This window comes from Pleurodeles waltl, chromosome 2_2 (genome assembly GCF_031143425.1).
Source record: "Pleurodeles waltl isolate 20211129_DDA chromosome 2_2, aPleWal1.hap1.20221129, whole genome shotgun sequence".
NCBI lineage: Eukaryota > Metazoa > Chordata > Amphibia > Caudata > Salamandridae > Pleurodeles > Pleurodeles waltl.
This window is the reverse complement of record NC_090439.1, coordinates 501,763,460-501,790,571: the sequence shown is the minus strand read 5'-3', so window position 1 is coordinate 501,790,571 and position 27,112 is coordinate 501,763,460. Positions and strand designations below refer to the sequence as shown.

General features: G+C 43.0%; 1 protein-coding gene across 1 annotated transcript in view; it reads left to right on the top strand.

Moving 5' to 3' along the window:
* Positions 1 to 27,112, top strand: part of ESCO1 (establishment of sister chromatid cohesion N-acetyltransferase 1) — a 188,075-nt gene that overhangs the window by 73,428 nt on the left and 87,535 nt on the right. Inside the window, exons 3-4 of the mRNA XM_069220000.1 lie at positions 20,564 to 20,675; positions 26,662 to 26,734. Coding sequence (XP_069076101.1) covers positions 20,564 to 20,675; positions 26,662 to 26,734 — 185 coding nt within the window. The remainder of the gene's footprint in view (positions 1 to 20,563; positions 20,676 to 26,661; positions 26,735 to 27,112) is intronic.

Here is a 27,112-nt window from a genome sequence, read left to right as displayed (position 1 = left end):
GTTCTTGGAACGCTCTCCCGCCCTTTACTGGATCCATTTCTAGTAAAAGCCTGTTCAAGGCACAGCCGAGGACAGTTCTCTTTGAGCTGTCATTTCAGTCTTATTTGACTTATGTAAGCGCCAGGAAACTTGTTTTTGAAGCAGCAGCTGCGCTGTATAAATATATTTTTGTTCATTCCTTCATTCATTTCAGACATGAAGCATAAAAGCAGAACCCGTGTTGTAAAATGTAACATACCAAAAGGCAGTTGGTAATTTTTGCCAAAAGATATTAGGAACCGTTTCAGTTCAGTCAGATTTTAAGAAAAATGAAAACCCGTTAAAGCAAGGGGAAAAACTGTCTTTCCTGTAATGGCCATTTACTTGGAAAGAAATAAACATATTGCAGTAAATATCTCCTTTCTACTTGAACGCTTTTCATTTTTAGAAGTCATCAGAATAAAAGGCAGTTTTCTTTTTTTTTCTTCTTTAAATTACTGCTGCAATTATGTTCCTTAACCTGCCTTTCAGCCTTGGTGCTGACGCTGGTAGCATGCTTTCTGACCTCAGAACTCACCTGTAATCATTTATTATACAGTAGACATGTTTCCGTGTTAGTAAATATGTTCATGACATCAATCTTCACTTTCTAATAATGGTCATAAAGTTTAATACTGTGATCCTAACGTGTTTATTAAATGTTAGTGTATAATAATGTTTAGTGATTTGGTATTGTTTAATGTCGTTAAAGGTTTTCAGAGTAGTACTTGTGGATGTCCATGGGTTGTTGATGCCCATGCAATTTGTGATATTGTCCATTATTTATACATTTTATGTGTGGCTATGTGGGAAGTAAACGTATGCAAATATGGCAGAGGGAGCTAAGGTTATGGAGCATATTAACGTTTGAATTTGTTGACTTGTTTCATTTTGTGTTTAGCCACTGTTAGACCTGTCTACCTTAAATTTCCTTTTACTTTAGTTGTTTTTATGGAGTTACATTCATTTGTATTTGTTTATGCCTCATCTTTTGTGTAAGAAAAGCCTCTCTTTCAGGGCGCTGTGGTTGAGGTTGTAAATAGGGTGCTCCACATCACACATAACATTTCCTAAATATTGTAACGGAAAGTTTTAATTTTATTAAGGACACTGAGACAAGGATTATGCTTTATTTTTTGCGTTATTGACAATAGCAGCCATGTAAAACCATCAACAAGTAAAATACAAATCCAATGAACATTATGGATAAAGTTCACCATATGTCAGCCGATCAGAATGTCCCAAGTACTTTATAGTATCCTTGTCAGCACTGTCCCTTTCTCTTTCTTCGAATGACGATCAGCCGGAAGTTAACCGCTATTCCTGCTTGCCCAGATCATTTCCTGTGAAAAGGGGGAAACAGCATGAATGAACTATTCCCAGTACATTTAATACTCCTGCAAATTGAAAAGACAGTGGCAAAGTCGTTACAGAGATAACCAGAAAGGGCAAACACTACTGGCTCTTACCATGAGTAATGCAGTCATAAAGAGGATACTTACATGTACTACGAATCATCATCCCATTCGAGGGGCATAGTAGATCCACAACCCTGTGGGGGATAATCCTTGCCTTGGTGTTCTTAATAGAATTGAAACTTTCTGTTAGCTAGGCTAAGACATTTTATATTCTGTGTCAGAACCGGAGGCAAGGATTATGCCAGTTCAAAGCTTATCCACCACTAAAGATGCCATAGAATGGAGCGGTTTAAAGTAAAAGCTCTTAAAGACAGGTTCTGATGACCAATCCGCTGCATTCATGATGTCTTCTAAACAAGCCCCCAAGGAAAGAGCCTTAGAGGCATAGCCCCTCTGATGGACTGGGCTCCGAACAGTCGAGTATTAATGCCAGCTTCCTGCATGCCCTACTTAACCCACCTGACAATAGTAGGATAAGAGACTGCTTTGTGAGGCTTCATACAGGCAAGAGGAAGTTGCCTTTCTCCATCTGGACGGTGTTCCTCTCTCATAGATTCATAGGATTTAAGGCATCTCACAACACATAATTTCGGGGAATCCAGAAGAGCTGGATAGGAGATTATTTTAGAATTGTTTTTTGTTCTTCTAGAAGTGTGGAAAGTCACTTCTTCCAGGGGGAAAAAACCTGTCCAATGATATCCAAAGCCCTGACATCAGAGACTCTTAAGCACAAGAGGGATGCTAGCTTAGCTCACAATTGCTTTTGAGAAAGGTGTCTGTTACTTGGCCAAGAGAGAAAAGATTAGGAAGCACATTTACATCCCAAAGGGCTGAATAACGTAGAGCGGGGGGAATGGAAAGTCAAACTTCCAACACGAGTTTCCGATTTAGCTGGTGTTCTCCCACCAGATGTCCACCTATCCGGGGATGTTCCACCAAAATTGCCTAACGAAAAGTGTTAATCGTTCTGTAAGCCATACCATCTGAAGTTAGAGAGGTGACAAAACATTTAAGATCTTGACAATGGAGGTCCGCACGGGATCCACGTTTTGTTAACAACACCAACCCACCCATTTGAACAAGCTGATTGATATCTTTTAATTGTGCTGCCTGCCCATGCCTTGGAGAGAAGGTCTGCAGCTTGGTGCGAGAGTCCTGGACATGCCAATGGCCCTGGTAATCCTCCATGCCATGATTCAGCAAACCCCCCAGGACCAGATGGTGTGAATTTCCGGAGGGATTTAGAAAGAGAGTTGAGAACAGAGGTAGACAAATTGGAGACTCCCAGTAAAGTTCCATTAGAACTGGAAACTACATTTGAGATTTCCAAAGGCGTAATCTCCACAACTTCCACCCGTTGGCAACACACCTGGGTCGACATATGCATTATTATTGAGAAAGGGGGGGGGCGTAACCTTTCTCCTTCCCTCAGCATTGCTGGACGACATCCATAGTCTGAGCTGAGGGATCCGGCCTCCAGCTGAAGTACTTGTCCAGTTGATGATCCAGTCGGTACACAAAGAGGTCCACCGTGAAGGGGCCCAATCTAGATTCCAATGCCCGAAATACAGTGGGATCCAACTTCCAGAGGCTGAGATCCCTCAAATAGTGGGACTGCCAGTCTGCCACCTGATTGTCTGAGCCTGGAAGATGTTCCGCTGTGCCCGAGTTGGTTCTCCAGGCAGTAGTTCCAGAAGCCTAGATGGTTGATGTATCTGATTGTTGCACATTGTTCATCTTGAGGAGTACTTTGCATTGTACTCAAACTTTTGTCCGACACTTGACTACAAATAAGCTGGCCATCAACTCCAAACATTTGATGTGAAGAGAACTCTCTTGTTTTGATCATTTTCTGCCTGTGGAGAACTCTCCACAATGTGCTTCCCAACCTACTCCGCTGGCATCTGACTTTATCACCAGATCTGTTTGGGACCCGAAAATAACACGGCTGTTCCACGCCTCCATATGGGTTAGCCACCATTGAGTTTCTGCTTTTGCATCATCTGAAAAAAGGGATGCATTACAAATACGTCAGGCCTTTCCTTATATGGGAGATCTTGAGACGCTGAAGGGTGTGGTAATGCAAGGGGCTGGGAAAAATGGCCTGAATGGTGGATGAAAGAAGACCAACCACCTTGGCGATCTGAGGCAGAGATGTTACCTGTTTGGCTAATGTGCGAGTCAGCTCATGTCTTATCTTGGACACCTTCCTAGAGGAACGGCTGAGAAAGTCCTGAACTGAGCCAACTACAAAGTCTAAATAGAGGAGAGATGGCGTTGTGAATAGGATCAACTTATTTTTGTTTATGAGAAGACGTAAGGATTGGAGGAGAGAGACAGTCCATTGAAGGTGAACTCGCTGGATCCTCTGGTCTCGATTCCCCAAGAGAAGTTCGTTCACCATTGGTGGGAGGAGTTTGGTGAAGCACCACGGGCTGAAAACAGTCCGAAAGGGAATGTTGTGAAGGCATTGGAATTGGAGTAAGCGTCAGTGTGGGGGAATCGTGGGGGTGAATAAATAGGGACCATAAGGTATGCGTCTTTTAGATCTACACGCTCGAGCCAGTCGTTGGAAAGAAGATCGCATAGGAGATGGATACCTTCCTTCATGAAGTGGCATTACACCACCCTCTTGTTGAAATGTTTGAGATTGATGACTGGGTGTTTTCCGCCATCATGTTTGTCCACCAAAAACAAGTTGCTGTGCAAACCGTGGAGGTTAAGTGATGTACGAATGATAGCCCCTTTGGACAGCAGCTTCCACATCTCAGCATCGGCCAAAGAGGATTCCTCTTCAGAGAAGCAAACCGAAGGAGGAGCGCTGGATTGGATCAGGCAGCCATATAATTCTATCTGGAACCCTCCAACTATCTGCAGGACACAAGCGTCTGACGTCAAGGAATTCCAGTTGTGAAAGAACCGCGCCAGCCTGCTCCCAGCTGTACGTTGAAAACAGGGATCGCAGTCACCATGAGAGACTCCTTGCTGGTGTCTGCTTCAACATTTTCCTCTGGAACTCCGGTGTGTAGGGTATCCGCAGGTGGGGTAGAAGCTCCCGAACCTGGTCTGATCTTGATTTTGTCCACATCTAGAGGGTGAGCCTTAGGGAGAGGCCTGTTGCTGCCCACTGCCAGCTGAGCGTCCAATACCATAGCCAGCCCCGGTGAAAAGCTTAGGGTAAAAATATTCTTAATCGAGGACTGAGCCTTGCCCGAAGAGTTGAATGTGACAAGAAGCTTGCTAAGCTCTTTAATAAAGGACTCACCAGAAAGGCCTTCCGGCGCCACTCAGTCTGCCTCGGAGCTAGCCAGATTGCCCAGTTTAGAATCAATTTCAGTTAACAATGACATTCTCCATTTAGTGGAAATGGCGCAATGACCATTGTAGAGCAAAAATATAGCCCTTTGTGCCCATCTCAAAAGGGTTTCTTGGGTATAAGTGAACCGGAGGCCTTGACATCCTCCGCCATGTCTAGGATTTTGGTTATTGGGCCTGCTATATCCAAAAGCTTGTCCTGGCAGGGCTGCCAGGATCGTTCAATGCCCTTTTCAGGGTTTAGAATGTATTTTGGAAGGAAGGTTGCCATACATGGATTGATGTCTGGGGTCAAGGCTACTTTATCCACAAAAGATGGGCGGGGGCATTCCGCTCTAAGGCGGTTACAAACCTCCGTCTCACAATGCTTTTGTTGTCTCTCAGCCATATAAGTGGCCCTTTGTCCGCAGGGACCCCATCAGATAAGCGGGGATGGAGGAGTTGATCTGGGTCTAACTTACCTAACTCGCGAATCGGCAAAGGTTTAGGGCCATCAGATGGAGTGGAGTGTGGATGCCAGGGCCTATCAGGCTTCAGGTCTCCAGTGGAGGCTGGCAAATTCTTAGCATCTGGTGAATAGGGCCAGGGAGGAGCAGGAAGGCTTTGATCAGGGAGTTGGGGAGAAGGGTTGGTGGTACTTGCTGGTTCTACAATGGGATAGTCGATTAAAGCATGTTTGAGATGGTCAAAGGCTTCCCAGTTGATGCATGCACACTTCCTTTAGGGTGAAGGTGTCTCTGGTAAGGCTGAAGGGGAGGACGCCCATTTGGGTCTGCCCTAGGGTTGAAGGGTCATTAATCTTCTGCATTTTAAGGTACTGATCTGGAAGGCAGAGCCACAATAAGGAGGGCTTGAAGGCACCAGATTTAATGCGGAAACACAGCTGCCCTTATTTCACAGGGCTCAGAAAGAGTTCTGGTAGGCAGGCAGGCCTGACCAACCTGAGTACCACAATGATGTCTGGGTAATGTCCCCCTGAGAAAAGTGCTGTCACTCACCAGAGGATGAGGTCAGAGACCTGTAATACCAACCCCAGTTTTGGAGTATGCAGCAAAATAGCATGCGGTCACTGACTTCTAATATGGACCCCAACTGGAGCGTACAGTATGCGCACAAGAATTATTACCAGTGGGCCTGCTGCACTGGTAAATACAGGCCCTTTTTAGGTTGCAGCCTACCAGACAGCAAAGCTGTTTGGTATGCGAAAGACAGCTTGGGGACATTCAGAAAGTTGACGTAGGAATGCATTCTGCCCGTTGCTTACTTTTGCGGTTTGTAACTCACCTTTTCTTGCTTTCCATTTGCTGGCTTTATTTGTTTTAGGCTAGCTAGCTTGAATTTGGTCCTTCCCTTGTGAAAACCTTTTTTACAGAATTCCTTCCAAGTGGCCCCATCCAAGGCTGTAAATCTTGTTCTTATCTCGTCACATTTGCAGTGCATGCAAAGACCGAGGTCAAATGTCAGGCGCTTGTCTACCTTTCTTTCTCTGACTTTGAAAGTGAGAGGATCTATATGACAATCTTGCTGGAGAGTGGGGGTGGGGGGGTACTAAAGCGTTTTCTTTCTTGCTCATGACAATATTTAAATAAACTTTAATATTTCAGAATATATCATAATTATGAACCCACAAATGATCCACATTTTTTGTTATTTCTGAAGCAAGTTGGAAACAAATACTTTTATATGATCAAAACTAATCCTTGAACTAGGTGATGCAATTTCCACACACATGCGTCTGTGCACTGAATACTTTTATTAGTAAACCTGGATGTCTGCAAATGTTATGGTCATTTCAATAGAAAATGTGTTGTCTATAATGGCAGTATGCTACCACACCATGAATACTCCACTCCACTCCACTCTGCACCACTCCACACCACAGCACTCTATGCCTTTCTAATCTATCCTGTACTACTCTACTCTATGCCAATGATTTCTTCGCCACTTTGCAACACTGCACTTTTCGCAACTGCACTCTACAGCACTCTAGTCTAGGTCACACCAATCTACTCTGCACAACTCCATTCTGCGCCTCTGCACTTTGACACTGTGTAACACTGCACTCTATGCCGATATACTCTACACCAATGCACTTTACTCTGTAACACTCAACATATTCCCCTGCACCCTATGCCAATCCACTGTACGCTAATCTATTCTACTCTGCACCACAGCACTCTACCACTAAACTCTACGCCACTTTATGCCATTACACTCTGTGCCACTCCAAACAACTGCCTACTACACTGCACCACTCAACTCCACTTTTATTCTGAAAGAATGCACTCTACACCACTGCACTCAATTCACTCTTAACCTTAGCCAGTGCACCCTACACCAATGCACTTTCCACAACAGCGCTCTAAGACACTGCATTCTACTCCACCTCATTGTACTCTACACCAGTGGTTCCTAACGTGTGGTCCGGGGGCGTTCTTGGGGTGTCCACGACTGCTTAGAAAATTAAACAATAACAGATTAGGTCCCCAGCTTTCAGTAATGACTCCGTGGGGGTGGGTCCCCGTATTCCAATAAAGATTCAGTGGGGGTCCCCGGGCTCAAGTAATAGCAAAATGGGGGTCCACAGAAGTCAAAAACTTGGGAACCACTGCTCTATGCCACTGCTCTCTACACCACTCTTCTCCATTTCACTCTGACACTCTATTTTGCAACACTGCGCTTTCCACCTCTGAACTCTACACCACTTTGTTTTGCACTACTGCACTCGAAGCTACACCACTGGACTCTGTGCCACTGCATTATATGGCACTATACTCTACTCTGCACCACTCTTCGCGGCTGTACATTGCGCCACTCAACTCTGCACCCTTCTAATCTCCACTGCTGTAATCTGCACCACTCTAATCTGCGCTACTCTGCTCCACTGCATTGTACCTGGATGCACTCAATGCCACTGCACTTAATGGCACTACACTCTACTCCACGCCAGTGCACTCTGCACAAATCCATTCTATGCCGCTCCAGTTTCTGCCACTCTACGGTACTACACACAATGCCACAGTGATTCACAACACTCTCTGCCGCTCCACATTACATCACTATACTCCACTCTGTGCCATTCCACTGTACAACACTCTACACCACTTTTCTACATGCCATGCTGAACAGCAGCCATGCTGTTGTACATCATGGCTAAACGAGACCTGTTGGCTTTGCCAGTACTTTTTTTAAGTTTATAGCTCTCTTCTGCTTGTATGGCAGGCGATGGATGGATCAATGTCACTATGGGCGATGGCACCACTATAATTGGGTCAGACTTGCCATCGGGAAAGGCATTTTTTGTTTGTTGACCAATCTGCACAAAGTTTTCCCCAAAAAAGTTTACTCACTTTGACTCTCTCATCGAAATTTTTTGCCGATCCGTCAGTCAGTGACCAAGAAAAGGCAGTTGGGTGTCCCAAAAGTGTGAATTTTCATTCCCATAGGAAAGTTTGCTGTCCGTTACAGAACATTAATGGGTGAATGGAATTACACCAAATCTGGTGCAAAGTTAACTTTACTCCAAAAGCGTGCTTTTCAATTTGGTGCAAGTCTGTTCACTAGGTTACATGAAATTTGCATCTAAGAAGGTGTGTGGGTGAGCAGAAAGGAGTTGAAAGTTAGCGCTATCTAGTATCTTGGTACCTCTGCAAATCCAAAATTCTAAAATACTCAATCCTGATTGGCCACAGGCAGTTTTTTATTTTTCCCATTGGACATTTTGGTACCCCGGATCCCGAATTATTCCGTTGTACAAAATGATGTGATTGGCTGGCCGCAACATTGTTAGAACATGTTGGTTATTCCCTTGCAGGACTCAGGAACTTAGTTCTAGACTGCAGAAAAAAAGAAATTGAAATGGCTTATAAGTGGACAGGACGAGCTCAAAACCTAAAATGGGAGTTGGGGGCCTTTTGCAAGGGACCCACCATTTTAAAAAAAAATGGTTTAAAAAAATTGTGGAAACTGTCTTACCAATTCCTAGTGCAGCGTTACCTAGGGAGGTCCCACTTTGGTTCCCCAGTACCACTGTGAGACCCATCGAAACACCCCATCTCCCCTCCACAACTCAGTGCGGATGACCTTGGTTGTCACTCAGCAATCTTTTCCTTATGGTGATAGAGTTCTGTGCAAGCTTTGTTTACAAGTATCTACTCCAGCAACTGATGTTTGCAAGGGAAAGACACACCTTGGTAAGAAAGCTTTTCCCAGGCTAAGTCCGTGTGAGGCTGATTGGACACCAGCCAAGAGGTGACTGCTGGGCCTGGCCTTTGGCTAGCCCTACACTGCACATGTGCAACCCTGGTACTAAAGTTTATGGATTGGCTTCCGCTAAGGATTTGCTCAGCCAGAGGGATTGACCTTCTGCAGACAGCTGGGTGCAGACCTGGGTAGAGGCCCAGTCCTGGAGAAGCCTTCCACTACACACGGGCCTGGCCAACTCTCCACTTCAAAGTAGAGAGGTTGGACACCAGCGGAGGGTTGTGTGCAGGGCCTAGCTGGAGGCCAGGCCCTGTTGCCAATCATCCAACTGGCTGCAAAGGACTGGGCACAGGCCAGGTCCGGCTGTCAACCTTCTGCCTGATTTTGAGGGGTGCATGCAGGGACTGTCTGTGGCCAGGCCCTGTAGCAACCCTGTGTTGCTTCTCATTGAAGGCCTTGCACAGCTGAGATATTGCTTACATGTGGAAGACACAGGCTCTGTGCCCAGTCCTTCACCTGGCAGCAGGAAGGTGGAGTGGAGGGCTGGGCCCAGAGCCTGTGTGCCTTATAAGGTTTAGTTGCATGCTGAGGGCTTGGCTGATAGTCTGCTTAAAATATGATTTAAAAAAAAAAAAAAAAAAAAGATAATCACTCAGTCATGAGTGATGTTATATGTGAAATCATAAGCAGTGCGAGATAGAGAGCTCACTAACCTGATAGTCCCTGCTAGTTAGTAAACCTGTGATGGATAAATGCACGGTGCTTGCTCCGTATAGATTCTGGGAGCTATGTGTGCAGTTCTTGGCTGTGATTCAGAAAGCTGAGATTTTAGTTCTAAACCACTTATGATATAGTTAAAGCAGCAATTCATAACCTTTTACCTTCTGTGGACCCCCAATTAATCATGATTGGAATCCAGGGACCCCCACGTAGTCATTACTGCAAGCAGGGGACCCCAGTTTAAGCATTTATTTATTTATTTGAAGCTCTAGAACAATACACGAAAATAGTTAAACATGCATTCAACAATTACGCCATTGATCAAACGATCCATTTAATTGACAACACTAGAATTTTCTTTTTAATAGGAAGGCTGAAGATTTTCTAAATTTGACTGGAGTTCACCCTTCTTCCTTAATGTATTTTTATTTGATTTGCACTGCTTCCAGTAATTAATCTGAACATACCAACTTAATTTGTATCCACCAATTTCAAATTCCTTCACATTTACAAGGCATTTTAACATTTTCAGTTATACATTTTGCTTTTTACTTGTATATACTTTATTATTCTGTTAATATTATTTAACTTATGCATTTCCTAACTCCCCCAGTAGGCACTGCAGACCACCAGGAGTCCTGGACCACAGGTTAAGAACCACTGCACTAAACTATAACTGATGAATTTCAGTATTTTGTTTTTTAAGCATAAGTTTGAATCTTATTTCAACACCTAACTATATTGTCACTTTAATTTTTTTACATATACGATAGCCAGTAGGTAGTTATAGTTTGCACCAACTTTTCCCATACACAAAGCGTTTTTTGTTTTGCTAATAACTCTGGCGCCTTTTGACGAATCCTCCCAAAAGTTTCAAAACTCGTACATTAATTAGTTTAACTGCTGTTTTGAATGTTTTGGGGTGATTTGTCAAGCAGGGACCGAGAAAAGGGGGGGGGGGGGGAATATAACACTTTCCCCATGTTATGTCGATGGTGATTTTGCAGTTTAACACGACTACAGCCCGAACCGCTGAATGGATTTACATCAAATTTGGCAGAAAGGTTGATCTTGGGCCGGAAAGATCTTTTTGTTATTTGGTGTTCATCTGTTCAGTAGTTTTGGAGTCATTAAAGAAAAGAAAATATAGATATGGATCAGGGACCAAAAGCAAGGCCCTGATTGTCAGGGCGCAACCTGAAAGAAAATTTGTGGCTGCCATTTTCTTTCTCATTTGGGCTGGAGGAGGAAAGAAAAGATGGGAAAAACATATGAGGGTCAGAGGTATCCTGACCCCATAAGACACACAGAGGGGCTTTAGGGACCCCCCTTGGTCAAAAAACTGCTTTTTTTTGTTGCTGGATTTAGGATCTGCGGATCCACCGCAGGGCTCACAGCGACATCCCAGTGCAAATCCACTATGGAGCTGAGGAGCCAAAGCAGACTTAAATAAATTAAAAAACTAAATCCCTGCAGCGCTAACTCCTGCTGTGCGCACCATAGTTTGCAATAATGTGCAGTAATTCTATATTACTTTGTTCTAAACACGTAGAAATTCACTGAGAAAACCAAAGGTTAGAGGAGCATTATAGTTAGGTTGATGTTTCACCCTTAAAAAACCATAGAAATTCAGCAGTTATACTTATAGTTATACTGATTTGAAGAAACTATAGCTGGTGTTGTTAAGTAACTTTAGGCCACAAGTTATAGTTTCTTCAGATAAGTATAACTATAGGCATAACTACAACTGCTAACATACCTGTAATCTTTAGTTTTCCCAGTGTGTTGGGGCCTGAAACCAAGTCCCATCAAGGCAATGTCTTCTAAATCATAAAAAATGACTTCAGAACCATCTGTGTCAATTTTTACAACTTTTTAAAAATTGACCTTGTGGGGACCTGTGTTTCATCAAGTGTGTTTATTTGTATGCTCAGCACATGGTTAAAGGGTCATCAGGGATCACAGCTGCAACCCCTGGATTGCCCCTTGCAAACCCTGGCACTGCCTTTGCGACCCTTGGATCAGCTGTGACAAACTGAGTGCATGTAACAGATAGGCAGCCCATCCTTATGGACATCCGTTGGGAGCTCAAGTTTCCTTGATTTTGAGTCATTTGTTTTGTATTATACTTACAATGAATAATAGGGTATTATTCGTTATTGGTGTAATAAAGAATAGAGTACAGTTAGCTGTAATAGGACGGTCGTTGGAAGGCATGGTAAGTAAAAAATGCTTTTAATGTATGTTGTGTGTATGCTTGACAGTGTGTTTATGTGAGACTGTGTGTGTGTATGCGCGACTGTGAGTGTGTATGCGCACCCTGAAAAAAAAAACTAAAGTTAAGGTTGACAGAGGTGTCGATATTGGCAACTGCACACAAAAAAAGGCTTACTTTGGAGGGTCCCAGTATGTACCTCTTTAAAGAAGTCCAGATCACGGCACAGTAGCACTCAACTCCCATTCTAAGAGCCCTGCTATACAATTGCTAACTGCCTTTGATCCTGTACAGCCTTTGTCTCCCTTCAGCTCAGTTCAGATACCTCATGCGTACCTGTGTATGGGCCTAGCACAGTCCAACACTGTTTTGTGGCTGCTGGTAAGTGGTGATCAAAAGTTATTATCATCGAAAGTGCATTGGGTACATTTGGCTGAATTATTTGTGGCCCAGTCTGCATCCTGATTCATGAGTGGCCATCCGCATCAAAAGTCAAGCTCTTTCCAAACGGTACTAACTAAAATCCATTTTGGAATTATCAAAATAGAATGTAGCGATTTAATGGTTTTGAAAAGTGTAATACTCAATACTTACAAAGCAAAGGCGTGAAATGTTTATTCTGTAGGCCACTGCCCACCAGTACAGTGAAAGCTTTTACTTTCACTGGCTATACTGTTCCCAGTCAGTGAGTATATGGAAAAAGTCTATTGTGAGCAGCACAGTTCTTTTTTTATTTATCTATTTCTGAGTTATTTTCCTTATTTTTAAAATGTATACTCTTAAAGGCTTCATGGCACTGACTAAGCCAAGAAAAGGATAGCTATCCAAGCAATGCTGAAAAGAAAATGTACGTTAAAGCAGCCATGTGTCAAACACTGTGATTCTCATATCACCCCTTTAAAGGCACATGATGGAGATTTTCGGAATTCTTCAACATGCAGTCCGTGCTTTGTACTTTAAGCATGCAACCTTCTGCCTTTCTGCATCGAATGGAACAAAAATTCCCTCTGCTTTTGGAATGCATTGGGCAGCTGTTTAAAATGACCCGACTCTGAGGCAAGATCGATTAACTAAATCCACCCTTTCTTTGGGAAGTCAGTGGGTCTTCGGTTCTCTTTGATTAACAGTGGGTCAGGAGCCATCCATTCCTTCCTCCTCAGGCAATCCTATACACCTGTGTCTTGATCTTTTGCCTCAAAATATCATGCTTAGACTGCAATCTGGACAAATCTAGACTTCATTGGAGTCATGGATAGGTCTTTGCTATGTGTAAGTTTCGAGGCAGCTGAATAGTTGAGCAGGGCCACATCTACCCAGTCTGAACAAGGTCTGGGTTGCTAGCCTGTTTTAGTGGCATGATATGTTTGAATGGAAATGTCCTGTGCGTGGTAAACAGACGTATACCCTTGCCTTGAGTGCCTGATTGAATTTATCATATCCGGACTCTTATTTTGGCCCTGCCACCACACTCCTCTAGCGTGTGTGCAGGGGCCTAGGCCAATCCAAGGTCCAGAACCTGTTCTGTGACATGGAGCAGCAGTTATGCCTGGGAACTACTGTCCATGCCTTGGGTGAGTGCTGTAAAGCGGTAGGGGTAGCTACCAACTTCTGGGATCAGTAGTTTCATTAAACGTTTTTCTCCATGTCAAGGAGAGATGTGCCTTTTGGCTCCTATTAAGTAAAGTTTTACTCAAGAGTGTCTCAAGTGTGTGCGTGGCAATGAATGTGTTGCGTATATATGGTAGTAGGACTGTGTGTTGTTTGAACCGGAGTACTTGGCCAGTGGGATAGCAGAAATTGAAGTATGAGGACAGCTTCCAGGAGGCTGTGGAAGTGTTTTCCTGGGGCTGGGTGGTGGAGACTTGGACACTGAAATGATGGAAAATGAAGACTAGGCCACCTTTAGAAAGTCGATGAGGACCATGTTAGTGAAGGGCTGCTGGTTAGTAATTACTGAGCACTACCATTTGATAGATAGTAGGGGTAAGGAGCGGGACTTCAATTTTTATTGTTCAAAGCCCTTTTGTCCGTCTCTGACATTATTTTTTGGTTTTGGATATTGTTTGGGGTCAACACCATTGCTACATGTTGTGAGAAGCATCACTTTGCACAGAGGCTTTGTCTGAAGCTCAGCCTGAAAATAACATCTGAAGGAAAACCAACCCAAACCGATGACTAAATCTTGAACTGTGAATTGACATCTCCTGTCTGGAAAAAGCTCTATAAAAGTGGGATCCAAACAATCCCACATTTTTCCAATTCTGCATTATTCTTGACCAAGTAGGAGAATGCCCTACGGAGACCTCAGTGAGCTGATGTGTAATCAGGGCTATTGTCTTCCTGATAGCCAGCGTGTTCTTGAAATGAAAAACAGACAGAAAAAGCAGATTATCGCAGACAGTAAAGTCAAAAGTGATCTGTGGTGTGAAAGGGTCTCGCTGGTCTCTGTATAAGCCGCATTAAGACTTTACAACACCAACTATCACTATGTTGCCTGGCAATCTATGGCATCCTCAAGCGACTGGTGCTGCCACTGCCACCATCTGGGAGTGAAACCATGTCGCCGCACAAGCGAGAAGACCTGATGAACGGCCACGACTGCCAAATCTGATCATCTCTCTAAAGCAGGCCACAGAAGACAAGTGCTCCTGCAGAATAGGAGCCACTGCTGCAAGGTCTAGAGCGCTAACCACCCCTGCAGTTCCTCTGACTAACAATCAACAGCAGATAAATACAGGGCTTAACCTGCACCTTGGACAAAAGACTAATACGTGCAGATAAGTTCTGTAGTATAGGCCTGAGATACTTTCTGCGTACACATGGGGGCATATTTATGAGGCGTGCACTGCCATAGTGTCACTTTTAGTGATGCAACCGTGGCGCAAACCTTTCAACCATATTAATGAGACCACGCAAAGCCACTTTGTATGGCTTCATAGATATGGAGTAAGACAAGGCAGCGCAGATCGCTACGTTGCCTTACTCTGCATTAGAGGGGCGTTTCATGGGCATTGCGGTGTGTATTCCAATGCAGTAACCATGGGGAAACCTGGGGATGCACCAAAACCTGACCCCTCCCTAGGAGAGGCGCAAAAAGGAGAAATGTTTTTATTTCTCTTTGTTTTTTCGTCTTTCTATGTGTGCTGCTGAAAGGAAAAAGTCACCCAGGATTGTTTCTATGCACGAAGATGCCCCTTCCTACACAAAAACAATCCTGCCTACAACGCAGATACCATTGCACTATGGTCCTAGGGTGCCTGCGTTGGTGCTAGGCTTCCAAAACAGTGCCAGCGTAGTCGGAAAGGACAGGAATGTGCTGTATTGCATACATACAGCGTATTCCTGCCCTTTCCCTTTGCTGGGTAGTGCAGCAAGGTGACTACCCTGTATTACTTTCCTCGTGTACTGTGCAGTATTGAGTTTTGCTCTGTGGTAAAAGTACTTACCTTTTAATAAGAGTAGCACTGTGCTGAACAATGTGTTATTGTGTCTGGTTGACTGCTGAGTTCCAAGCTCTTGTACCCCACCTTATGTCCTACAAACGCCTTGTAGTGGTCTCCCTTATAAACCTGACAGTGGAGAAATGGGTGTACTTGGCCCAGATTGAAAATCCATAGTAGAACAACCCTAGGAAGCCAGTGGCGAACAATCTCAAATGCCACAGCTGGGATTCAGGAGCCCATGTCCGTCTTGTGCCTTGCCCTCCCCCAGAATGGAATCTCACATGTCTTCCACTTATTGTGTTCTTGGAAACCCCAAAAGACCCCATGTCTCTGATTCCATGATGTCTCCTTACCTGACTGATCAGCTAGGGCAAAGACCTGACATATCTGACCTCCAGATGCTTAGCTTCCTGGCCATTGGGTCCCCAAGAACAGAACCATTCTATTCTTTTAAAAGTAATCCTCTATATTCTAGAATCTTTCCAAAAGACCAACATTCTCAGTAACTCCACCACTTACTGTGAGCCAGCAAAACAGGACCTCACATTGCATACCCATATTTATCCTTGGCTACATAAGTGATCACATTGGCATAGGTACTTTTCCTAAACATGCCCTGCTTCTGTATTCCTACTTTATCGCTAAGCGCCAAGAAAATACGAAGTTCATAGGTACAGCCTTGCACTAGGTAAGCTCTTTTATGTCTTTTATCGATCAGTGGTTAAGTCAGCATAAAACACTGGCAATGGCAGCTAAGTCTTCAGTCATAATTTTCACCTCCTCCTTTAGACCTTCCCAGTTGTCTGTTGGAACATCAACAATAACATGAGAAATTCCTCAGCCCTTTTGTGGGATTCATCGCTCCACAAATTGCTTAATAGGTCAAAATACTTCCTCCCAGTTTTTAGCCTGAAGTTCTTTAAAGTCTTTTTATGCCTCATCTGCAAAAAAAGAGGAATGCAGCGGTGTATATCACGCCTTTGATAACAGCTGATCCTGTGATGGTAGGAAGAAGAGGGTAGTCTCGCTGCCTGATTCGAAAAGGTTCGCTTGGAGTACTGATGTTCTTCTAGTCCTTGATTATTTGTCATTGTGTTGCACAAACCTGTTACAGAGGGCTTATCGCTTCAAACTAGGACTGAACATTACAAATGAGAGAAGCTTGAAGAGAGTGCGAAAAGGTGGGAGAGAGACATTAAACATTCATTTACATTCTCAACAAGTGTCACTTTGTTTTTCCGGAAGGATAACAAGTTTGTAGAGAGCCTTGGAATATCCAGAAGATGGTTCCAGAATCTCAGCTTTTTGGCACAGGAAGGCTCAGGTTCATTATCTTAGACTTTTGCCCTTTCAAATTTTTCAGTATTAAGGTCAGATTTACTTCTAGTATCTGTGATCTCTAGTCTGGTGAAGTGTATCCTTCTAGTTGCATAGGACAGTATGGATGCTACATGCAGTTTTGAATTGAATTTATGCTTACAGGAGTATAAGGTCTTACTGGATCTGTATTGTATTTTCTGATTTCTTATCCCCTGCAACACAACTAGCAGCTATATGAACTAGCATTGAGACTTGCTATGCTTGCTTTGGGGTGTCAAGATAGCGTAGCGTTACCGCCCTTTATTGTGATGAAAAAGAACCATTTCTTGAGCAACTGTCCTGCAGTCTGCAGAAGTGTGAAAGAAATTACTTGGTTTATTTTGGAAATGTAATAGGTCGTATTTAGCTTTTGGTGAATGTTCTAGACCAAGCGAATTGGAGAATGGGACCAGTGCAGGAGAGAGATCAAGTGGTGAAGGTTCACCAGGCTATAGTTGAAGTAGCGGTGCACACTGCTAACTCCCCCTCCCGCCCGCTATATTGCACTTCCTCCTCTCCTTCATATATCCATATGTTAACCTACAAACACTTGATAAAAATACAGAAACAACTGTAATCAGTGGCCATGGTGGTGGCCCTGCAACAAAGGTCTCTCCTTCGCTCTTCTCTGCTGTAGATAATAGGTCAGGCAGTGCCACACATCATGTTGGCCCTTCACTCTTCAACCTGTTGCTTCTTAATGACTTGTTCTTACTGCTGTTTTTGCTCCTACTATGTCGAGAGACTATTTATTTATTTGGGAGTTTTTTAAAGCACTCAGTCATTTTGTGTGAGCGCTCAGATACTTCAAGGACCTTCACTTCTGATCACTTTCTGTGTCAAACGGAATATACCAACAACTTGTGACAGAAAGAGTTCACTATCAGTATATACTCCTTTCATATTATCTAATTCTGGCATCCAGAGTATTTACCAAGGTCTTAAAATGAACTGTGACACTCCAGATCTGCGTATATACTGCCAAGCCCGCTACCTGGATGATTGTTCAGTGATGCATCCCATGTAGGTATTCAGACTCATTATCTGAATGGACAGTTCTGCCACGGCATTGTGTAGGTGTGCATTTGTAAATCTTAGTCTGTTTGCCACAATGGCTGGGGTGTAGGTTGATGATTCATTTTATTTAGATTTTTATCTTGTCTTGGAATGGATGTTTGAAAATGCACTTACGATTTTGGCTTTGCCTCCAGCATTGCAATTAGTGGTTGCTTGCTTCTAGAGGTTCATCTAAACCACCAAGGGTGTTTTGAATGGATGCTTGCATGATGATTCTTGGCTGACGTGTTTTGGGGTTTGGCATTGCTCTGCCTACTGTCACTGCAGTTTACACAGCCCTGTTCTACAGACTCTTCCGTGCTGAAAACCCCTGCTCGTCTGTCATTCCCCTTGCTCTCTGACTACAGTCGCAGCTCTGGCTCCACCTATGCAGTCCTTTTTTAAATTACATTCTTAAAATTGTTTTACTTTAATTTTTTTATTTTTTATCAACCAATCAATATCAGATTGGTAAATTGAAGAAAAAAGAGGCAATCTCGGCGCTTTGGAAACTCATGTATGCAAAGTCGCATGCACCTGCTTGCGTGTTGATGCACTCACCCTCGTATGTCATCATGCATGCGTACACAAAGTAATTTTTGCTGGTGCTGTACAACATGAACAAAATGTATTTGCAGAGCCACTATGTCTCAAACTCGAGACCGATTGGCGTTGCCAATTCTTCTTTGGAAGGTATCACATCAAGTTTGTTGCAGTAGTTTCAGTTGTGATTCAGTGATAGCCCTTGACCATAGAATACACTTTATTTTATTCAGAAAACGAACTGGATGTGTTCAGTCACGTAAGGTTAGTAGCAACAGCTTTTGCATACATTTAGCTTCCAGGGTTAGTATTGATTGAAACTAGAAGCTTAGTTGGGGCTATTCTCTGGATATAGAAGTAAACAAACCAGTGTTTTTATTTCATTTATTTTTGTATTTGTTTTCTATGAACTGTTGATAGCCCTTGAATGTGACAAGAGCATTTGTAAACCCATTAGTTAGTGGTGAAAAGAGAGCGCTGGTGACCAGTGCCAGTCACACCATTGGAGCCTTAGAACTTGCGTGTTCTTCTGTTGAGTCGTTCCCATTTAAAACGTACTTGTCAATGGGACTGATAGCATTCGAATAATGTGGCTGCCATAGTTGTTCACTTGTTGACTGTAGACAGATGCACGGTTACATACACATATATTGTCTTTGTCACAATCTGCAAGGTTCTTGTTTAGAATCCTGCCTTTGTTTAGTTATGAAGAGTTTGCCAGTTGAACACAGCAGAGGAGCCCATAAGGAAGTCCTGAGGCGAGTGAGACAGGGAACAGGAGGCTTAACAATATAGGGGCGCAATGTCAAAATACAAAGGAAAGGGGCTCTTGGGTGAAAGAGGCAGAAGAAGGTGGGACTCCGTAATGAAGAAGGTGCCGAGCACAGTTTTCCTGCTTTGTAATTTAGTGTGTTCTCTCCTCTCCGTCAGGGGATGTCACAATTAGAGTGCACAAAGGGAGGAATGACACTACTTCCGTGAATGACCAGAAGCATGTCTGCAGTGTAAATGGACTGGGGTGGCAGGTCTTGCAGCTGAGTATTCAGAAGGCATGAATGTCTCAGTGTAGTGGTGTGAGATTCCTAAAAGAGACACTGCCAGGGGAAGTGGCTGAAATCTAAGCGACCCAAGGGCCAGTGAGGCCTGCGCTATACTGACTTGAGTCACCAGGGTCTGTTTTCCCTTAGTCCTTCTGTTCCAGGGCCATTTTTGCAACTTAGCATAGAGTTGGAGAAGAAAGGAATCCTTTGAAAACCTGTGTGTCTACAATGCAGTAATTTAGTGACACATGGTAGACTCCTGCATAGGGAACTGGGCGAGGCTGGTGAGAAATGGCACATGTTGGACCCTGCTTCCATGTTAGGTTGCTCCGTCTACTCAATAACTGTCCCATACAGCCTAGCTAGAACAGTCTCTCTTAATTGTAACACAGATTTGCTTGAACAATCTTTTGTGATCCACAGAAGGGTTTGATTCCTCACACATGCTAACATTAACACTTCCATTGTGGAACAAATGATCAAACCCTGTAGACACCTTTAGGGAAATTATTGGTGTCAGTGCCCCAAAGCATGGAATTGAGACCAAGGACCTTATCTCAGAGCAACGGTGTGCTCCCTGGGCCATTGATGAGTGGGAAGATGTATGTCCTCACAGGTTTGTAACCCATTTTGCGTCATCTGGCACTTCAGATGGCAGTGAGTTATTGTATTTGTAAATCTGTATCCATACAGTATCTCCTTTCGCATGGAGATGTCTCTTCAGTGCCCCTGCTATACCAAGCCCCTATTTTGCTGTAGCAGTAAAGGCCGGAGAGTAGCACATATGCTCATGCATAGAAGCTTTTATTCTGTAACACAAGTGGGGTTCCTGATTACGGAGAACCAGGAGCAAACACTGAGTTGAACCAATATGTTGTGATGGAGATTGTGTAGCTATGGTTTGTGAATGTTCTGCGAAATTCATCATTCAGCACGTAGTGCAATATAATCTTTACAAGAGCTAGGACAGTCATACTTTAATATTTTCTCAATGTAAACTTTCTCATAAGTTTTTGTTTAAATAAACTATGTATGCCTAGTCTTCTCTTTCTGATTGCATAGCGTTCCATCTACCTTACTAGACTTGTTCAGTTCTCCTACATAAAAACTAAAAGGTTAGTATTTCAGAAAATTGATTTTCAACATTGGACGTATCTCATAAATGTTGACACTTTTTTTAGCCAGAAGTTTGTGTCTTACAAGCACTATATTTAAAAATAATCCATATTTCAGAGTTTCAGTTTACGTTTGGATTCAAGTCCAGAAAGTTCACCGAAGAAAGTTCTTGCCCCGCCACATCCTCCAAAGCAAACAAAACTGGACATTGGAGATTGGGAGCTAGAAGGTAAGTGGTTGTTGTGCATGAAGAGCCCCCAATTGTAAGCAGTGGTGTAGCATGTGATGTTTGGAGCACATTGTCCAAACTTTGAGATTAGTCACAAGAAAAGAAGCCATCAAGTCTGCTCCAGGTTTGTTCCAGTTAAGACCCTCTCAGTCTGTCAGGTTCAAAAAATTGAAGCCTCAGAAGTTAGATCTGAATTACCGCTCTACATATATGAAAAGTGTAAGAATTCCATGCTGATTGTAGATTTGGCATCTGGGCCACAGCATTGCCTCACTTAGCAGTAACTTCCTGGTAGATAAGATAGTCTTCCTCATCAGTGCATGCCCATGGGCTTGGTACAGGAGTGCAGCGGGTTGAATGAATAACATTTACACAAGATGGAGTGCTACTTTGCTTTCACATAGCTATGCAATAATGTTGCATTTGAGTGTGTATCCATTGACAAACAGACTTCTCAAACACAGTCCAAACTAGGTTGACACCTTTTGTTATTGTTCTGGAGGTTCACATTTTAGGAGTTGATAGCTTGCCTCTAGCTAATCCTGGTGCCACATTTTATATCTATCCTTCTTCCTCCATGCTAGTTATATGTGTAAATATAGATATATATTATGTTCAGGAATAATGCTAGGCATTCATGGGGAGCATAACTCCGGTATTGAAAAAAAAAAAAAATCTGCATTTAGTCCCATTCTGGGCCTTGACTTTGCCTCACTATCATTCAGAGCCCCCTTGCTTTCCTGTGTCTTGAATGAACTGGATGCTTGTGTATAGTGCACACCTGTTAGCATGGCCCACCATCAGCCAGTCAGCTTCTGAGAGTCCATGGGTTCCCCATATCATTGTGGTGAGGACGCAATGGATTTCTTAATCTTTGACATTGGTACCAGAATAATGCCATTCACAGTCTTCAGGCTTGCCTGACAAAAAGTGTTCTTACTTGTTGAAAGCCAAGTCAGGAGAAGCCTGGTACCCCTGTATTTCTGGGACCCCTCCAGACACAAATGCTCATTTTGCCATTGAAGATCAGATAGTTACTTCTCCTCTCTCAAAGTCTCTTCCTCCCCCTTGGGTGTACATGATTCAAAGGCTAAACAATTTGGGTTTCCATAGACCATGTGACTGGACATAGACCTAATAGGGTTTGGACCTTTACATAGGATTCACATAAAGCCTTACCTTCCTGCCTGTCAAAGGACCCCTTTAGTAAGTCACTGTCTAAAAGTATGCTCTGCTGAGACTATCTTTCTTGATTCTTTCCCACCTTATATTAATGTTCAATCTTAATGAGTTACTGGTCCAGAGGGGGTTGGGAGTGTGACCATTTGACGTCCTCACACATCAGTCCAAATTGTGGTAAACAGCACAATTGTTCAGGGCCTTCCTTTAAGCCTGTTACAGCGAGCGTGGAATGTGGTACTGTAGTTCGTATTTGACACCTTTGACGAATCCTATCAGGGAGCCTTTCTTAAAGGTACACAAGGCACATACTGCCAGTTTTTTCCCTTTGCCTCCCCATTGTATTTGAAGTCTCCTTCCTCTCTCCCAGATCACTAAAACTGTTTTGCATGTCAGGCCTGATATCCATGCAGTCCATCTTAGACCTCCATCCTGCCAGCCTCTGCAACCTCTGTTTAGTGGGTGTCTAAACTACCACTGCCAGTAGACTCCTCTCCAACAGACCAGTTTATACCCCTATTTTGTTCCTGAGCACCCCATTTCCCATAATGAACCTTCCTATAGCTCCATTTGAGGATGCTGGTGATTTAACTCCAGACATGGAACTCATTATGTGGAACGAACCCGAGGAATGTATGAAGAATGATTTCCAGTATACGGGCAGGTGGTTCTAGGCATGCCATGGATTGATTTCGGCTTACATGGCCCAGACAGAAGTGTGACTTTTGTTCATGATCTCTTAAGAAAGTGAATAACAAATTAAGGGCTCTGGTGTGTGAGACTCTTTACATCTCTTCAGAGGACAGTTGTGTTTAGGTCCAGTATAATGATGACCTATCCTAGCTTCTCCAATGGGTTCCCTGTCTAGGGGAGGCTGTAGAAAATACAAAGACCTAATGAGCACCTAAAGAGGAAGATGCAGGCTTGAAACAGACTTACTATCGGTTTTGGTTGAAGACAGTGAGCTTACTCCTGATCCCAGATATTGTTGACCTTGTTTAGGGTACAGATGATTATTTTGGCTTTGCATTGGCTTAGGTCACTGCTCAGTGGCCATGATGTGTTGCAGCTTGAGTGATCTGAGAGAGTCTGTAAACTCTGAACTTTGAGGAGGGGTTTTAGTGTCTGTGCGTACCCTTTCAGGAGCCTGTGCATTGTGAGAGCTTTCTTTAGCTCTAGAAAGACTTCTGCAGTAGTGGTCAGCACCACCCCCACTTCTTGTTACTTAGAAACCTCATCAATGATTTCTAAGAAGGACTTTTATTCCAGAAGAGAACCAAAGTCGGCTCTGGCTTGCATTCCGGAGTGACATTTTGTGTTCAGTAATGACTTAAGAGAAATTGTAATTTACTCTCCCAGATTTACTCTGGATTGGTGTTTACCTGTTATCTTTGGCCCTGGTGAAGACCCTGGCAAAGATATATTAATTGAGGTTGAAACGTCCACTTTTCTGATTATTACATATTGGACACAGGAAACATTTGAATATAGATTATTTCCATTAAGTTCCGTGTTTGGGCTTGACCCTCAGTGTTTATGCTAACTGTATATATTCTTTGTTTTTCATGCTTGTTCATTGCTTGTCCTGGCACGTTGTTTCTAAACTATTAACTTTATCGTCACTTGGAGCACCTATTTGTTTCGTTTTTGACAGATCAGTCTGCTTACATCCTCCAAACAGGAGGGACGGCTAAGTTTTTATCAATTAATTTGTATATACTTTTACAAATATATTTTTTTTCTTCAAAAAAGCAATCATATAAGTGTCTAGTTGATACTTGTCATAAAAAGCAATTTCTTGTTTTGTATCCCACTACCATGTAAATGATTACTTTGTAAAATATCACTTTCTAGCCGAACATTGTTTATTTGTGGATTTCAGTAATGACTTTGGGCAGGGGGATCTAGTAGTCCAATACCTTGTCACACTAAACATTATCTAATCAAATCATCTTGTTTTGAAAACCAGACTTTGTTTCTTAGCCTGTGTTTGGTTTTTACTAATTCTGGTGAGCATGAGTAGCTAGAGGATGCTGTTGGTGAGAGCTCACTGAAGAACAAGACTGTTGCCTCTCAGGCACAGTCCATCAGAATTCACTGATAACATGATGGTTGGATGTCAGAATCTACGAAGCCTCTGCAGTGCTTCTTGGTTGGTCATGCTTGATGGCTTTCTAGTCTGCAACTTCAGTTGTCAGGATTGCCAGCTGAAAATAGTCGTCGGCTGTTGTAGCCAATTTCAATGGCAGATAGTGTCATTGGTAATGGTTGTGACCCTTCTACCACCAAGCAGATAAATGTCTCCATCTCACCCGCAGTCTCCGCTTCTATGTCCATGACTAATTGAGGTATGGAGGCTTTGGGACCATAGCCAGTAGGAGAGGATGAAAGAACACTCCTGAGGCTTCAGTATCCATTTCTCAATGCACTGTGAATGTTTAAGTCATGACTTTAAAAAGAGGTACTAGTGGTTTGTGGTTGCTTGAGTTTTTAAAAACAATCTGTCCATACACTTGGAAGTGCCTCCTGCCCACTAGATAGCAGTGGTTTATTTCTCGATTTGTGAATACAGCGGTTTAGCAGGCGTGAGTGCTCTTCTAATATAGGTGATGGAGGTCCAGCCACCACAGCTTTTGTTTTCGAAAGAGAACAGCTCAAATTTGAATGTAGCTGTCACCCTTGGACTTTCCTGTTTTTGTTTTTGCAGTGTCAAAATACTGAAGCATGGTAACTTTTAAGATGACATCTTTGATTGCCTGAAAGAATTGTTGAGTCTCACCTGTCTGCTCCTTGGCTAATGTAGATGCAAGGAGGTCCATCAACAGTTTGGTGAGCAAGGTGATGCCCAGGTAAACTGAACACAATATGTTTCCAATGCCCAGGAAACTCCATCCTTCAGATTGGATATGTTGCATTTCAGATGGTTATGATGCAACTCTTCCTGCTCAGAAGCCAGCTAAGTCTGTAGTGGGTGTAAGAAAGTAACACCTGTTTTTATTCAGATGAAGTAACTGTGGTTTATAACTTGCACCACATCTTTCAAACAGGTATTGTGTTCCTCATTAGTTTTGGCTTTGACAAGGATGGCCTCACCAACAATGAAGGATCCACCAAGCCCTGAAAGGACTTCTTTGATACTATTTTGAAGAACCTCTGCAGCACTGGCGATGCCCCCATTCAGTCTCTTATACCTTTGAATGGCAACATGCGTTGAAGAGGTGTTGGTATATCTCTGCTCTAGGTGAAGGGGCAGATGATGATTTCCTGAGTTAAAATCCTTTCTTCTGAGCCCATAAGCTACACTGACCTAAGCAGTTAGATCATTAACTATCTCTTTTGAGTAGCATTCATTCCTAATAGCAGTGTTTGTAAGATGCACATTCACATAAATGCAGTGCTCTGGAGGCATTGTCTTTGGGGCCGCTACTATGATCCAGGAGATCCACCTGGTTGGTCTTTCAACCTCTTCAATGATGCCAGTCTGTTCAAGTCAAGCTAACTCGTCACTGTTCAAGTCAAGCTAACTCTTCTTTGGACTTCATTTGGAATACAGCACACACTAAAAAGTCATTGAGAATGTAACTTAGTTTGCAAGTGCGGATATCTGAGCAATTTGTTTTTTCAAAACAGTGTAAATTGAACGATTCAGAATTGGGCAGCAAACACTTTAGTAACAACAATGTGATCTTTGTGAGCAACATGAGTAACAACTACTGTGCAGGTTGTTAGGGGTTCGGTGTTCCCTTATGCAAAGATGTGAACTTTAGTTGGATGAAGGGTTGGTTGTAGTAATTGTGCGAGGTTTTGTGATCTCGTCATATTGATGGAGGACCTTGTATTGATCTGGTTCATTACAGGTTGGTTACATTACAGATTTGTAGCAGGCATTTGTAGCAGACAGTCTGGTTCTTTTAATGATTATCACACTTGCTGGTTGCATGCAGTCTGTGTACATCACCTTCCCTCCCCAGCCCCCTACACGATACGTCCCCAGTTAGTCTTTACCTGAGACTTAACTTTGCGCAGTGCAAATTTAGGAGTGATGGACCAGAAATTTTGAGTTGGGGGAAGTAATCAATGATCATGATGGCCTCTGGACGTTGGAATGCCTGGTTTTGAGCACAGTTTCATCCTCTGTGCAGGGCACCTTTCAGAGTGAGGATGGGTACCTCTACAGTGTCTTCATGGAAACCTCTGTTGAGAGAGCAGTTGACAGAACGATTTGGAATTCTGATTTACATACAGGTTTGGTCTTTATCATGGGTCCCTGGTGCATGGTTTTGATGTGTGAGACCATGATATTTGAGAATTATAAAAAGCGGCCTAGTGTGAGCAAGTTAGTTATCCCTGATTCTCTGAGAAAGAGGCACCTGAACCCTTGGATGATTTGTGCAAAAATCTCTTCAACTTCTTCATGTAGCATATATGTTAATGCCAGATATTTAGGGCTGGCGTGAAAATTGTTGATCACCAAGGCTTGCCTGGCTTGTCAGAGGACGAAGTGTTTCACAGGCTGGATGATGTGTTCTGAATGCAGGCACAAATTCATCACGACGTGTCCCCAGCACTCTTCTCAAACACTGTCCCATCCCGAAGACCACCCCCAGCCTGGATGGTAAGAATGTTCTACAGGATGTCACTAAAAGGAAATAAAATGTACCACCTGGGCCACCAAAGAGCAAAATAACGTAAGATGCCATTTTTCCCCCAGCTGTAGATTTGTTTTTTAAACCACCTGTGTTAAAAAAAAAAACATGTTACTTTCGTAAACTCGCATAATAAATGCATGTTTGGTTTTACTTTGTAGACTCCATGCCCATTGAGCTAGTGCCTGGCCGCAATTTGTTCACTAATCAAGTCCCTGAGAATAGTGAAAAAAGGTATGTTTTTTAAAATATTGTTATTGTACTGTCTATAATGAGGGTGGATTTGTGGCCTTTAGTAACTAAACAACCTGTCTTGAATAAGGGAAACATATTGCACCAATAACATGTAAATAGCACTCTCACTAAAACGAAAGGCTATTCCCGCCCCCAGTATTGAAAGTTGTTCTTTAATTTATTTATTTTTCAATAGTCATGAGAGTGGTACGAGAAAAAAAAATGCATTTACAATCTTTAAAAAAATACAATTCTAACTTTTAATCTAAGTTCTTATGGAACTCTCTTTAAGCCTCCTATTGCTTCAGCAGCTTGAAGTGATAATGCCCAATGAGACATCTCGATGCAAAGACAAGCTTACTTGGAGTGACAGCGACT